This window comes from Podarcis vaucheri (assembly GCF_965113315.1).
Source record: "Podarcis vaucheri genome assembly, chromosome: 5".
NCBI classification, from domain to species: Eukaryota; Metazoa; Chordata; class Lepidosauria; order Squamata; family Lacertidae; genus Podarcis; species Podarcis vaucheri.
Genome location: NC_138763.1, coordinates 50,987,516 through 51,003,456, shown reverse-complemented (window position 1 = coordinate 51,003,456; position 15,941 = coordinate 50,987,516). Strand labels below are relative to the sequence as shown.

At 42.5% G+C, this 15,941-nt stretch overlaps 3 protein-coding genes across 8 annotated transcripts in view; 1 reads left to right on the top strand and 2 right to left on the bottom strand.

The window, feature by feature from the left end:
• VTI1A (vesicle transport through interaction with t-SNAREs 1A) overlaps positions 1-1,679 on the bottom strand; it is a 237,988-nt gene extending 236,309 nt beyond the window's left edge. The window contains exon 1 of one of the 4 annotated variants that reach the window (XM_082222720.1): positions 1,373-1,679. In XM_082222720.1, coding sequence (XP_082078846.1) covers positions 1,373-1,466 — 94 coding nt within the window. In that variant the 5' untranslated portion in view covers positions 1,467-1,679. The remainder of the gene's footprint in view (positions 1-1,372) is intronic. The other 3 variants (XM_082222718.1, XM_082222721.1, XM_082222719.1) reach the window with 3 other exon arrangements.
• A 334-nt stretch (positions 1,680-2,013) lies between these two features.
• Positions 2,014-12,252, top strand: ZDHHC6 (zDHHC palmitoyltransferase 6). Its single transcript, XM_082222699.1, has 11 exons — positions 2,014-2,169; positions 4,514-4,992; positions 5,950-6,041; positions 6,221-6,380; positions 7,071-7,232; positions 8,240-8,293; positions 9,393-9,560; positions 9,860-9,901; positions 10,332-10,477; positions 10,567-10,607; positions 11,208-12,252. Exons 2-11 carry the CDS (start codon positions 4,726-4,728, stop codon positions 11,309-11,311), a joined length of 1,236 nt encoding a protein of 411 aa, XP_082078825.1. The 5' UTR covers positions 2,014-2,169; positions 4,514-4,725; the 3' UTR covers positions 11,312-12,252.
• A 1,697-nt stretch (positions 12,253-13,949) lies between these two features.
• The window catches only part of ACSL5 (acyl-CoA synthetase long chain family member 5), a 31,460-nt gene continuing 29,468 nt past the window's right edge, over positions 13,950-15,941 (bottom strand). For all 3 annotated transcript variants that reach the window (XM_082223805.1, XM_082223806.1, XM_082223804.1), the window contains exons 20-21: positions 15,511-15,582; positions 13,950-14,756 (exon numbers count right to left, since the gene is read on the bottom strand). In XM_082223805.1, coding sequence (XP_082079931.1) covers positions 14,619-14,756; positions 15,511-15,582 — 210 coding nt within the window. In that variant the 3' untranslated portion in view covers positions 13,950-14,618. The remainder of the gene's footprint in view (positions 14,757-15,510; positions 15,583-15,941) is intronic.

Here is a 15,941-nt window from a genome sequence, read left to right as displayed (position 1 = left end):
TTGTTGCATTTCAGCTGGCTGAAGAGCTTTTGTCAAAGCTCTGGTTAAGTCTTTGCAGTCAGAAGTCAGCACCACTAAGTTCACTGGAGCTTACTCCCAGGAGACCATGTATAGGATTCCAATCATGCTGAGCCTAATAAAGTGCATGACTTTTTCCATGCTAATGTGTCACAATCAAACCTAAAAGCTGCTCTGGCAGAGGATGCCATCACATCTCCTCTGGAAAAAGTCCCAGAGCTGCAGTTCCAATGCTCCCTTATCCACTACACCACTATTCTCATCTCATTACTCACATGTCCCTCCCACATCACAACTTGTCTTCAGGTATTTGGGATTAATTCTTTGGTCTTTCACATCTATCAAGTAGCACAGGCTGACCTAGATAGGATGGCTGCTGACAGTGGCTTGTGCTGGCGCAAGAACGCTGGCCTCCACTTGGCACTAGCCACCCTATCCAGGTAGGCACTTGTTTGAATAGGCTCTGGGGCTGCAATTCTTTGCACACTTACTTGGAAGTCAGAAGGCCTTACTTCAAAACAGGTGTACATAGGGCATTATACGGTTTTCTGTAATGGTGCGTTCAACTAGCAACAACCGGACTGGCTACAGATCTGAGAAAGAACTTGATTTTAAGGACCGTACACTGACGAAAAGCAGCAAAATGGATCAATAACTAGGACCAGGGCCGGATTTAGGTTTGATGAGGCCCTAGCTACTGAAGGTAATGGGGCCCTTTATATATCCAGCTGTCCTTGGTCAACAACAAATGGTCGCTGTTTTTTGTGTTGAGTGGTAATTTCCATAAATTACCACTCAACACAAAAATTCCATAAATTACCACTCAACACAAAAAACAGCGACCATTTGTTGTTGACCAAGGACAGCTGGATATATAAAGGGCCCCATTACCTGATAGATATCTAAAGCCATCTGCACATAACAAAATATGTATTTTATCAAAGTAATTGTTGAACTGAAATACAATTAAGAAGAAGTATATTAATAGTGAATTTTTTTGAGGAGTGCCAAGAGAGTAGGGCCCTAAGCTATAGCTTGTTTAGCTTATACAGTACATAAATCCGGCACTGATAGGACTCAACAGAAAGAGAGTGGGGCAGCTTGTCCGGACTCTGGAGTAGCCCACCCACCCAGCCTCCGAGAGATGGGAGCTATTCTGCTGATGTCCTGCTTGCGGGCTTCCCGTAGACAGACATGGAGGAAACAGGCTGCTGGACTAAAAGGGGCCACCGGCCTGATCCCACGGGGCTCTTCTTTTGGCCTCACACCCGAAAGCAGTCAGGGTCGCCAGCGCAGGAGAGACCAAGAGGTGCCGCAGCCGGGAGGCGAACCCTCCTCAGCCGCCACCGCTCACCTCCGAGCAACTTGGGCACCTTCCCGATGCGGTTCGTGATCTCCGCGGTGAGAACCGAGAAGTCCTGCTCGTAGCCCTCGAAATCGGAGGACATCGTGGCAGCGGAGAAGTCCGGTTTGGAGGGGGGAAAGCCCAAGCGAAACGGCCCTTTGAGAAACAGAGGCGAGTTGACGGGACCTTCTTCCTCCTCGTCGTCCTCCTCCTTCTCCACCACCGCCGGCAGCCGAGGAAACCAAACTCGCCTCAGCTGCTCGCCGCTGCTCCTGTCAGCGCTAGACTTCCGGGTTGCGCTCCATCAACAACATTCCCCCGCGGAGCCGCCGGCCGCGAGGCAAGGTTCCGCTGGACCGCCCGACCGCCTTCGCCCGTTTCCAACCTCTCCTGGCAAAGAAGCTGCTCGGCTTCTAAAATTAGAAGCCTCTTAAATCAGGCGGCGGGCTGAATCGGCCTCGCAAGTTAGTCCGAGCATGGGCAGGGAGCTCAACTTGCTCGCTCCCCGCCACAGAACGGCGGCCCCCTCGGATCCCGTTTATCCCGACGGCACGGAAAATGTGCGCTGCTTGTATTTGAGGGACATATTTCCGAGCGCACCTGCCAGGTTGGTGAGGGCGCGACGGAGTGAGGGCGGAAGCGGGGGGTTATCCGTCCGGGTCCTACCAAGGTGCCCCGGGGAAGTGGCCGCGCGGAGCAAGCGAGGGAGCGAGCAAGCGGAGGCGGCGCGCGGGGCATGGCTGGCGGGCGCCGTCTCGGGAGGACGCGGCGGAGCCTCTGGCTGGAGTGACCCTCGCCCTGCGCGGGTAAGGCGCCTTGTTCTGCCCCGGGCGGGAAGGGCGGCCGCGGACCCTCCTCGTTCTCTTCTGCCAAGGAATCCCAGAGGAATCCCTTTCAGCCCCTGGGGAGAGCAGGAGGGCGGGACGGAGGAGCGGCTGCGTCGCGACCTGCCTTCGCCCCGCTCTCCTGGCTTCCTTTCGACCCCTTCCTCCTCTCCAGCTTTGGCCATGAGGTTTCCGCCTCTTTCTTTCTGGGTCTTCGATTGCTGCCAGACAGGCAGGCAGGCACCCAACAGGTAGCGCTTTCCCTTCCTCTGCCGTTTCACCTGTGGAACTGCTGCCTGTTGCGCATCCTCTAAGAGACCGAAATGCCGAGAGGCCCTAGTTAGCGGGTGCAAGACCTGCTCCCTCTTTTCTCTGGCCGCGTATTTCAGGGATGCATTTAATTATTAGCCGTTTATTTGGGTTTTATTAGAGAGTTCTCATGGAGAGACCAACGCCATGGCAACAAGCCCTGAAAAAAAAAGCCTCTGACGGCTTAAAGAAACCATCCAGTGGCTTTCTTAAGTAGGATTTCCTTTTTTAATTATTTGCAGAAAGTTTTGTGTTTGTGCTCCTCACATCACATTGTTTGATCTGAAGGCAGCCCTGTTTAGGGAAGTTTTCAACGTTTGATGTTTTATTGTGTTTTTAATATTCTGTTGGGAGCCGCCCAGAGTTGCTGGGGAGGCCCAGCCAGATGGGCGAGGTTTAAGTAATAAATTCTCCTTCTCCTTCTCCTTCTCCAGCATTTTACAGACTTCTCTCCTTCGCTGTGCAGTTCAGTGCTAGTAAGCTAGAATGGGGGCAGCTTTGTCACATTTCCCTTTATTTTGTGTTCCAGGCCCTTGGCCTGAAACTAAGTAGCTTCTCCTTTAGTGTTTTCATACTGCCAAGTGGAATGGTGAAATTGACTCTTGGAAGCCAAAAATTCTGCAAGCTTCTAAGGGTGGATTCGATACTTGTACGAAAAGACCAAGGCAACGTAGATAGTCCGGAGGCCAAGCAGAATGTGGGAGCAGACATAATAGTAGCAAGTTATGAGGACATTTTCCACAACAAGGTCCACAATAAGTATTCCCCAAATTTCTCATAGCTGTTCATATGTTGTTAGGAAAAAATTGTAAGAACTACCTACTCTGGGCAGACCTCACCCTCTCTGTTCTGGAAGCTCCACCTAAAGTTGAGTAACTCCCTGAAGTAGGTAGATTATGTGATTCAGATGTAACTGATGTAGAGTTGTAATAGTTTCTTGGTCTCTTCTGTTAACTGACTGGAAGTCAGCAATATCCTGTAACAAAATACAACAATATATTTGCCAGTAGGCAATTGGGGCTTAAAAGAAGTTTAACTTTCACAATTTGTGTGCAAAGGCCACAAATAAATAAATCACTCTGTTAAGCAGTTTGGTTATTTAGTATTTAACTTGTGCAAAAGAAATAGTGTGTGTTCCATACATTGATTATATTTAATGACAGGCTGTATGTTGCCTCTGCTGTTTCGCTCTCATCTGTTATAATGCAAACTCACTTTAAATGTACAGGTGCCTGATGGACACCTTATTCTTTCATTGTACATTACCAAGAGGGAAACATAACTAGCTGAATGGACTGGAAGCAGTGGCTGAAATCCAAATAGCTGTTTAAGCACCTTCAAGGGGTATGTGCTACTAAATCTCCTTTTCTTTGAAAAGCTGAACCCACGGTCACATCACAAACTACCAGAGTCTCAAAATCCCTTTGAAGAAAGATAGCCCCATCGGACACATTATTCTAGTCTCACGTTTCTTGGAATCCTTGCCAAGAAGTACTGAGGATACAGCAAGATGAGTTCCTTATGCTTTCAAGAACAGGCTGAGACGAGTAACTCAGAAACAGGAAGATTGTTCTGTCTGCTTAGTGAAATAATTGTGCCTCATTTTCTTAAATAAATAGCTGTTTTTTTGTATACCAGATGGGTCAGAATAGACAGGAGGGCTATTGTCTGGTTTGGTTTGTCCCCCCCCCCCCCAACCAAAAGCAGTATCATAGCTTGTGACTGTTCTTATTCCATAGATGAATCAGATTTCATGTTAAAGGGTGCTTTTTAACAATCTGAGAGCTGGGCAATAAGCAGAAGAGGGAATGAAGGGCACAAGGACAAAGTCTGAAGGACACATGGCTCATTTTCAAGCCAATAAACTGTGGGTTATTGGTCTGATATTGTTATGTCTGAACTGAGCCTGTGTGAGAAGCAGCGCTACATTTGTCAAGCTGTTTTTGTTTCTAATCCAAATAATTTATCTTTGAAAGTATTGTTATTACTATTGTTTACTTTTTCTCCCTCTGTTTAGGTGTGTGGTAGAGGCAGCCTTTCCTTCGGACACTCATGCTGAAGAACTTCTGCACCTGATGAGTCTACCAGATACCGCAAATGGCTTAACTCCAGCTACTTTGCACTTGCTATTTGGACATGTAACCATTGCTATAGAGATGAAAACTTATGACAAGTGGAAACATATACCTGAAAGGAACCACCTGAAATAGGAATTCACGTTGTTGCAAAATGGGAATGCTTTGTTCAGTTATCAGGTTTGAAAATCTCCATGAACTGAAGCGACTGTGCCACTGGGGCCCCATCATAGCTCTCAGTGTAATAGCAATATGTTCTGCCATGGCTATGATCGATGCTGTTCTGTGGTACTGGCCTTTGGATACAACAGGAGGAAGTATCAATTTCATCATGCTCATCAATTGGACTGTTATGATTCTCTACAATTACTTCAATGCCATGTTTATTGGGCCTGGATACGTTCCCTTTGGATGGAAACCAGTAAGCAAATGAGATATCTTTTTTAACCCTTCACTTTGTGTGTGTGATCACAGCCTCCTTCCCAAACCTACCAGATCCTAGCCTAGAACAGGATCTCTGGAACCTAGTTTTATGATCTGTAGAATCGGGTCAAGATGGGAGCTGAATTTTCGCAGAGCACCATAGGAAACTCACCAATAACTCAGTCACCATCTTGAGCAATGTTTGTTGAGTATGAAATCAGCACCACATATGTGAAGTCAAATTCAGTGATCACCTGGTGGCCTCTGGTGAGTAAAAATTGCCTCCAGGTGACAAGGTGTACTGACTGTGCATTAGCTGCCAGTCAGATTACTTTCTTCTAAGGGGAACGTTCAAAATCTTCTTTCCTTGGAACAAGATGGTTTAGAAACAGGTTCCATTTCTGGTGGCTTCCTTGTAAATAAGTCCTGTTGACCAAAGTGGGACATACAGCCTAATTTAATGTGTATTTACTTACTAGGACTGCAAAGGAAGAAAGATGTTTGGAAAAACAACAGGACTAATGCCTAGGACAGGAACCTTTGGTTCTCCAGATCCTACAGGACTACAGTACCCATCATTCACCCACCATTGGTCATGCTGCCCAGGATTGGTGGGAGATGGAGTCAAGCAACATCTGTAGGGCCACAGGTTTCCCACTGCTGGCCTAGGAATTTCGGTTTTATCTTCTGTAAATTTCTGGCGCCCCATAGCACAAGTGGAAATGTTAATACTTGTGGGGATTGGTGCTTAATTATGCAAATGAATATAATATACTGAATTCTCCTGCAAAGTTGGTAGTGCAGGGGGATTTTATGGGTAAAGGTTGAGATTGCCATCTCATGACTGCTCAACCCAATTAGAGAGGAAGCTACACCCAGACAGAATAGCAAAAGAAAGTATAGACTATACGTTAGAGACTTGCTCCTTATTTGCCTTCTTTTTTCTGTTTTTGAGGAAAACTCTCAGGACTGCATGTATCTACAGTACTGTAAAATATGCCAGTCTTACAAGGCTCCCCGCTCTCATCACTGCCGAAAGTGTAACAGGTACAACTGCTTATGTTTGTATATTGTTCAAGTGCTCGGTTAATAATCGTATAATACCCAGATCTGCTAAAAATGGGGTTGGAAGTGGCCACTAATTAAGCTTTAGTGATTGGGAGTAGGAAGGACTGGCTGGTGGTGTGTTTGTTGAACAGGACTATTAAACTTGGATTGCTTCTTAGGTGTGTGATGAAGATGGACCATCACTGTCCCTGGATCAATAACTGCTGTGGGTTTCAGAATCATGCCTCCTTCACTCTCTTTCTTCTGCTAGCCCCTCTTGGATGTATCCATGCTGCTTTCATTTTTGTCATGACCATGTACACTCAGCTTTATAACAGGGTAAGAAAAAGCTCTTGACATCTACAGAATTGAGTTAATTAACGTCTGGAAATATAGGTGCTCCATCCCTCTTTAACCCTACCGTGTTTTACATCTGCAGATATAACAGGTGTCATTTGTCGTGTGATCAAATGCATGCCATCCTGGCACCAGTACTGCTGCTGTCTCTTCGTAAACATGTGAATTTTGCTTTGTCCCATGTCTAGACTGTGTCCTCTTTATTATTTTTTTCTGACCACAAGTTGGCTTTTCTGCTTATCTGCAAATAATCTCACAGGCACAGCATAATACTGAGAATGTTTGAAAGCAATTAAGAAATTAAGCTTGAGTAGAAAAGGAGAGCAAACCAAAGCATATTAATAAGAGAGAGACTTTGTAATGTAATCAATGCATTCAAAAATTCTTTCTGAGTTTGGGAAATCAGATTCCCCCAGTGGTACTTAGCACAAAATAGCGTGTGTGCCACCTGTTCAAGCTTGGGTTGTCTTTTTTAAAATGGGGACCGCACCAAATATGTTCTTCAGGCAAGACATAATTTCTGAGATGCTCAACTTGCTTAGGCGTGCAGTAAAATTTCTCAGTGAGTTTTGAGGCACTGCCAAAATACTGTCATGCAGAGGAAAGATTCCTACTGTTTGCTTCTTCAGTCAGCAATTTGCCTGAATTGCCGTTCTTGGTTTCCTTTCATAGGTATCCTTTGGCTGGAGTTCTGTCAAGATTGATATGAGTGCCGCCAGAAGAGACCCCCGCCCAATCATCCCATTCGGGTTGTCTGCATTTGCTGCCTCTTTATTTGCTTTGGGGCTGGCACTGGGAACAACTATAGCTGTTGGTATGCTGTTTGTTATCCAGGTGAGTCTGATGATTTATCTTACAAAGTGGCTGAAATCTCTGAGATTTTGGTAGGACACCAACCCATGATGGGAGGGGGGGATTCTTTAAGCCTTGTTATATTGCAAATCATTGTGTCTTCTGGGTCATCTTTTGGTGCTGAGATGAGCTCCTTTAAAGGTGTGTGTCATTGCCAATCAACTGATCAAGGTGGACAGCACTCATTCAGCTCCCTCGCTGTCAGCACTCATCAGCTGATCGGCTCTGATGGGCTTCATCAGTCGTACTTGGGAATTCCGGAGGGGCAGCTAAGTAGTGCAGCCCATCCCAGTCGCATCATTACAATCCCCCCCAAGTGTTGGGCAGGTCAGAGTGGTTTGGGAAAACAGTCACATGCCTGATTCAGACCCCTCCTGGGCCTAGTTAGACCCATGTGATAGAGGTTCCCAACCATGGCTATAGAGGTGAACAATTCAGAGAGTAGTCTTAACTGGTTGAGCTTTTAGAAAGTTGCTTTTTCTCTATGTCTATTCTGATGATGAAACATTTAATCCTTAAGATCAAGCAGGGGGTGGAAGGCTCAACTTGTGGTTCCACCATGATTTACTTGGTAGGCCCCACATCTGGAATAATCTCACCTGAGTTGTTTGTTTGTTTGTTTGTTTGTCTGTCTCCCTCATTGATGGCTTTCAGATGTCACCTGACAGTATTTTTATTTGCACAGGTTTTGTAATCTGATAATAGAATGTTTACTCCTCAGAAGCAATGTAGGTATGGCAAATCACTATAGCCCAAATACCTACATATATGGCAATGTTACATTATATATACTGTTATATTCCTTGTGTTATTTTGATGTACATTGCTCTGAGCTTTTTTGAAGAAAGAGCGATCTAGAGATATCCCACATAAATGAAGGAATATAATTCACAAAAACGTTTCTCTGTAGGGTCCTGAATGCAGACCCTGTTAAGTGATTTTGGTTTGATACACTTCTGCAGATAAATCTCTCTCCTTTTCTTTTTCAGTTGAAAGTCATTTTAAGAAACAAAACTTCAATAGAATCATGGATTGAAGAAAAGGTAGGGTTTCGTTCTGATGCATTTTAAAAATATATTTTGCATTAGAGCTGCTCGGTCAGCTGAGAAAGATTCCCCCCCCCCTTTTAATTGAATGGAGGGAAACCTTTGCAGATGCTTCCCTCCATAAAGATCCATAAAGACAAGGCTACTTCTTCCACTGAATTGATGAGTGTTTCCCACACTTAAGCAATACTGTATATGTGTTGTGTATCCAGACAATAAAGTGAGCAGCAGCTCCAGAAACTGGAAATAGTCTTTTAATACTCACTGTGACTGTATCACTAGAGGTCAGTATAATATAAAGAATTTAATGCTTACTTGTATTAGATAATATTTGTTCAAGATGTACAAATGTGAAACATTTGTAGTTTACAAAAGCAACTCAAATTAGTAAAACCAAAGTTAGTGTTATACTGAAATGGAAGCAATTTTGAAATGGAAATTTTCTTATTATTACGTCTTTTAAAAATGCTCATTTTTGATACTTCACATAAAATTCCACAGCCATCTCTCTGGGCAAAAGTTGATTCATTTAATCTCTACATCATTATATAAAGAACCTCAACCTATAATAATAATCTATTTTTGGTCTTAAAAATACAAAGTCTTAAAAAGCTTATTTGCCTAGATACTTATATATCATAGCTCCTTACCTCTGGTTCTTAAATCCGCCAGCCTCTTACCTGAGGACCCTGCAAATTGTAGTGATGTTTCTGACTCCTCATAGGTTCCTTTTGCCCGAGTACAGGAGTAGCAAACCACATGTTACTGGTCTATAATTTACATCATCCCAGACCACTGGCATGATATTTGAGGCTGTAAGAGTTCACAATATGTGGAAGGCTATCCATGTCCTGGCATGTAATTTTGAGTACTGGGTTTCTCTTTTTTTCCTCCACCTGACAAGTACACTGGGTGCTAGCTCCTTTTAATTCTATTTCTGGTCACTGTCCATTTCATTGGGAGTTGCGCATGATTTCTTCTGAGGCAAATGAGCCACCGTTCACTCTCTCCTGCTTCTCATATATTAAAGTACACACAATCCCTAGGCTGTGCCTACAACTAGCTTTAGGATTTTATTGTCGCATTGTACTTGCAGGCCAAAGACCGCATCCAATATTACCAAACAAGAGAGACCTTTATTTTTCCGTATGACCTGGGAAGCAAGTGGAACAACTTCAAGCAAGTGTTCACATGGTCTGGAAACCCAGAGGGCGATGGCTTGGAGTGGCTCACAAAGGAAGGCTGCCATCAGTACAGTTTGACTGTAAGCTACTATTCTTCATCTCCTCCCCCCACTATGAAATTAACATAACTATACTGAAAGCTGAGAAATTGTACTCCAGTGAAATTCTATCTGTCTTATTTCCCCAAAGACACTCAAAGCAGTTTAACAGTAATAACAATGGGGGGGGGGGAGAAAATGTAAATCCCTAAAGAAAACCCCACATGCCTCAGTATACATTCAGAGCAGGAAGTTAACAATCTCCAACCCATTTAATGATTCCAGCAAAAATGCCACAGAACTGGGCCAGACTTAATTCTCCTATACGTATTCTTTTGCAGATAGAGCAACTGAAACAAAAAGCAGACAAGCGAGTGAGAAGTGTAAGTATGTCTGCACTGCTGGTGTTTTAGCATATTGCACTGAAATCTGCCTGGGCTGAATTAATATATTAATATAATTTTTTTTAAATGTAAGATAATGGGATTTTGAAGTTAGTTTTCAGTGATATTTTGGGGAAGCATTTTTGCTAGGCATGTGATAGTCTCCTTACAGAACAAAGCATAAGTGTATATTGTACAGGAGGGGTAACTAACTCATGGACTTTCCAGGCCCCCCAAAGTTTTTTGTGGCCTCCAAGTCTCCCACAATCTTTTTTTTAGTTGACTACTCCTGTGGGTCCCTAGTAGGAACAACACCAGTTGGAAACAGAAGTCTCAGCTCATGTCTCATTTTCAGCTTGGATAAGGCACTTTGTAGTCAGCAAGTAGCATCAAGAAATGCATTTTTAACAGAATCTGACAAAACCTTCAGGTGCGGTACCAAGCAATAGAAGACTACAGTGGTGCCTGTTGCCCTCTTACCAAAGGCTTGAGGACGTTCATCACGACTCCATGCACTGAAGAACCAAGAATTTCGCTTCGCAAAGGGGATCAGATTTTAGCCACCAGAGGCTTGAAGTTAGTGCTCACTTTGTTATTCAAAGTTCCGTTGAAAGATAATCCTGGGGTGAACAGTCTTACCAATTAATTTATTCATTCTCTTTCAGACACTGGATGTATGGAGACAAAATTGACTCGGCAACTGATGGTAATTTTGCATTTGTGTGCATTACACTTTTTAAACTACAGTGTTTCATTTCAATCTTACAATTTAATCCAAAACTGATTTTCCAAATTCATTACTTTTCAAACACAACAGAACCAGTGTGAAACAGAACCAGGCCCTGGTTGGAGAAACAGGTGTGGGGGTCTGATACAATTAAAAATTAAACATTTATCTAAACATGAGGCGTTCATGTTCTCGAGTTCTAAGGGCAAGGCCTTCCGAAGATAACCTAAGAGTAGCTTGCAAACAGCATGTAAAACCTGCAGAAAAGGAGAATCAGATCGACACAGCATCTACTAGTGACCCAAACAAGAGCAATGTGCTCACCACCCATCTGCTGACACTTACCATATCTAGGCTAGATTTCAGCAGAATATTAACTGCTTGTCCATAAACTGACAAGTGTCTTATTTTGGTTAGAGATTGCTTGACCTCTGTCATTTAGAGAGCAGCCGACATCACCTGGAGAGTACCCCATTTGGCTCCCCCTGTTCTGCAATGATTTGGGGAGGTAGGGAAGTAAAGATGCCTGGGAAATGCTATGTTTTATGGCTAACTTCTGCTGTTTTCTCTCACTGCTAGATGGCAACAGAATCAGAGGCTGGTTTCCAAGGAGGTGCGTAGAGAAATGCCTGTATGATTCTGAAACAGATCAGCCGTCGTACAAGGAGAAGAAAACAAGATAACCCTTTCCCTGCCTTGCTTTTGGAAACGGAAAGGCTCCTTTTTGGACCACTGTCCTTTTACTTGAAATGTTCTGTACATTGTTCAGTTCATAAATCTATAGCAAAGTGTTTTTGTATGTGTGAGTGCTCACAAGGATGGCTCCCCTAGTGCCATAATCTTAAGTACTTTTTGCCATTTATAAAATGGAGAAAGCCATTCCATTAATGCCTTTTGATATTAAAACTTTGCAGGACAGAACATTTGACCTGTTTTCCTTTGTATTTAATTTTAGTACTGCTCACTTAAAAGTATCTTGTTTTATATTACATTCCATTGGCCTTTCACCCCCACCTTGGAAGCTGGGAAAAACATTTGGTGTAGTGACCGCCAATGCTGGTAAAAGATTTGATATCTAGGATTATTTTAAATTTTGAAATCATGTGCATTTCCCCCCCAGAATCTCACACACATGTATTATGTATGTATTATTATTCTATGGTGCATAGTGGCAGGTGAGCTTACTGCTAAATTGCTGGAGAATTTTTGCAGTAAATTTTTGTAGTAAAGAGAAAGTTGTATATTTGTCGTGAGCCTAAAGACACAATACCACATTGCATGTGTAGTACCTTCATTAAGTTATTCCTGTTTGCACTGATGGCTGAATGACGTGAAAATTGACTTTAATAGGTTGTATGTTGATGAGAATTAACTAACAATGGGTCATTTGTTCATCTATGTTAAAGCAGGTAGTCTTAACTCAGGACCTCCTTTTTTCTCTCTTTCCTATGCCAAATCCTCTGGTTGTCTGAACTTCTTTCTCATAGGTCACGGGTGTTAATTTTTTTCACGAAATTTGTTAGCTGCCCCTCAGCACAGGACAGGTTACAGTTAAAATACGGTAATCAAAGCAATAAAATGCATGGAGAAACAGCAACGCCAATAAAAGCCAACTGAACAACAATGACAGCCATTTTTATAAGATGTTGTAATGTTTGGACAACTAAACTATTATCTGGTGTCGAAAAGACAAAGTTTATACTAGTGGCGCTTCTCTTGGGGGGGGCATTCTAAGCACAGGGTGCAACAACTGAAAAGGCTCTCAGTGCCCCTTCTAACATCAAATGGTGGAAGAAACAGAAGGACCTCCAGTGAAGGTTGTAAAGTCCCAGCAGATTCACATGGGTGTATCTACACACATATAAAAACATTCTGAAAATCCTTTAAAAAAAAAGTTTTAAAAAATACATTGAATTTTCCATAAGGCTCACCATCGCCATCTAGTGTCACATTGTGTATCGCACTTAAAACACTTAAAACTTTTTCTTTGCAGCCATGGTAGAAGGTGGTCCTGCAAGCAGCCAAATTCTGAGAGCCACTAAGGACTTCGAAGGCAACACCCAGCACTCTTCTGTAATATTCACATTCTAAAGTTCTGTAAATATAAATTAGCATGGCAAACTTGCAGTTACAGGCTTTTGTCCCTCATCTGAAATACTTGGCACTTCTCTTTCAAACCACCCCAGATATATCATCCAAACCAGCTCTTTAGTTTCATTTCCCAACAGTTCCTGCTCCAAATTGGTTCAACCCCCTCCCCTCAATAATTTTAATGGCAGGTTGGATTTTATGGCAACCCCCGCAAATTAAATATCCTTCCCAGATCACCTACTAATATTACCCAACCAAAAATGATTGCCCATTTCTCATGCCATACTTGTAGAATTTCTAGATGCTGCTGGACTAAATTTGGTTGACATCAGTTCAGGTTCTGAAAGCCCTGCTTAGCCGTGTATTCTAAGCATGTAGAATCATGAGAGCTGCTAGTTGTACAGGTGTGGACACTAGTTTTCTCAGTGTTATTTTGATCTTCAGGTTAAATGAGCGATTTAATGCAATGAGCACCTATCACATATTTAGAAACCAGTATTTCTGTGAAGTCTGAAAACCAGAACCAAACTCTCGATACAGGAGAAGTCAGATCGTTGTGGGTTTTTATAAAGACTGGATTTCGACTGTAGCAAATCCTATGTGCTCAACGCTAGGCAAAAGCAAATGCAGCATCTACTGTACCAAGAAGAAAACCCACTAAGATAATGAAGCAGCCCTACTGATGGCGAAGAGGATCAATGATACTTCAAAGAATATAGACAAATAGCTCTGATTTGGTGGGAAAGAGGTGCTTTGATAGGAAAAGTTGCAAAGCATCCCTGACAGATCTCGCCTCTATATCCTCCGGCCCATTTGTATGCTGTGTTTAATGCCTGTATTTCTCCTCACCACAGGCTACTGTTACTAGTCTGCTGCAACAGATCAAAGGTACTCTAGTTACTCATCTACAGTCCTGTCCCTGAAACCATCTTTGAGCACTTTGCTTTGGGAGTTGCAAAGAGAACTGGAGCACTTGTAACCAGTAAGAGCCAAGGTCAGATTAATAACGATGCCCTTTGACATTAAGGGCAACTTAAATCTGTACAGGAAATGAGGCACCAGTCTTGAAAATCCAAGATGTCCCCCTCCCTAAAAAAAACAACCAACCCTTAAATTTGGAATAGATTTTATACATGCTTAAGGGAAGTATCCTTCCACGTATTGAGAAATGGATATTTACCTTCATGGAATGCAAAGAGGTACAAGATGTACTAAGTCAAAAGACACAAATTTCAGAAAGTGCTATCAGTTTATTTTTCACATACATTTTCAGCCAGCAGGAATAGTTTGCGCCTTAGCGGAATTTGGATACCCAGACTTTAAAAAATAGGCATTAAGTACATTTATTGCCAATGAGGCATTTGAGCACCCATCACAGAAGGATGGCATTCATGGCTTTTTCTCCAAAAGCATATACAAAGCTAGAGTAAATGACTGTACAAATCAAGACTATATTACATGGGGCAGAGCCTTTCAATAAGATTAGATTAAGTTAGTGTTTAAGCATACTGGTCCTATACAATCTCATTATGGCCGTTAGAATCATCAATAATTTTAAGAGACGTCTTACTTTCCCATACTATCTTCCACATACGGCAACTATCATCAAGTTCTTCCCATTTCATTTAGATTTATACAAATCACAAGGGACAACAGTAGTCACTGAGGCAGGAAGGCAGCTTCGCTCTGAATACAAGTCTGGCATGTTCCTTTTGAACAACGTAGTATATTACACAAGATTCACCACAACTAGTTGCTACCTTAGCCAAACATGTTTTTCTTTAAAGAGGAAAGGACACTTAGTTGATTCAGATCCTTCATTTTTCAGCTGTTTAGGGCCTACCAAGTGCTTTCACAGTTCACTGTAAATAAAATTAGCTGAGGCTCCCTGCCCCCTAACTACATATTAGCAGCATAGATGGCATCAATTTGACTTCTGAAGAATTTGGATACTTCTGCTCTCTTTGCCTTCAGTGTTGGGGTCAACAGTCCATTTTCAACTGTGAGCATCTCTGGATGGAGGTAGAGATCTTTCACCTGGTAGTGGAGACAATATTTTTGTCATAATCGTGCCTCATGCATTTGTCTGAGGTAGGACAGTTTGCCTTATACCAAGGTTCCCTCTTTACCTTTGAGAAGCTATACTCTCAAGCCCTTGGGATCGAGGAAGTCTGTAGTATTTCCTCAAACAGGCCCCAACCCCTATTTTGTTTTTGTATCAAAAGAGCTAATTGTTGACAGCCACCATTTCACAACACACCAAGTGCCCCTTTGCTTAGGAGCAAAGTGCTATAACCATTTGTTACAGTATGGAGTGTATCATGCAGATTTCTGGTGTGATAATCTTGGCTGTTGGATGCCTACCCCACATCAATAGAGGCATTGCAGCAGATCTCTGGACTTGTCAGAGATAAAAGTTTGGGATAGAAATCTGAACTACATGTCCCAGAATGACAAGATATCTTTGAAACCTCTTGGAAGTCCAGAGACTTATTTATTTATAATTTTCACTTTTACAAATTTCCACATTTACAGAAGTCCGGAGATTTAAGACCAACTTATTCCTCCAGTATCTATGACAGATACTCAATTCCTTTTGTAAAGGGGTAAGGGCAGAGCACTATGGAAACACCATGGTGCTGATTTAAATCTTTTTATAAGCCGTTTTATGCACTCTTTCCAACACAGAGTATGCACAAACCCGTCCCTCTACTTCTGGAGTTCTGCGTTAAGAGTTCATTCTCTTTGAAGCCACATAACAGCAATAGCCTTGAACAAACTACATACTCACTTGTTCAAATGACTTGAGGCCAGCTTCTTTCCCCAACCTGGTTATGTCTGACAGGATAGCTTTCTTCACTACCTAGAAACAGAAAATATATTGGTAGGATTTAAACCAGCGGGTTTGAAAAACTTATAAGTTTATCTTAATGCCTTTAGAGACTAAGACTACATAAATGCAAACCCATTTCAGACCTGGAAACGATGCAAGTAGTCCCATAATATCTTAACAGATTTATGTTTACCAGTAACTAACCTATATATGGTAGCAACACGGTGAAGAACAGAGACTTCCAGAAGCAGGTTACTGGTGTAAGTCACCCCTATATCCCAGTCATCATGATCGTTTAATCTTTTTAGCAAATGGTTTTCCCTTTCTATGAATCTTAACTTTATGGAATGAATTCACATTTGTTCTGCAGGAGTATTTTTCAGGAGTCA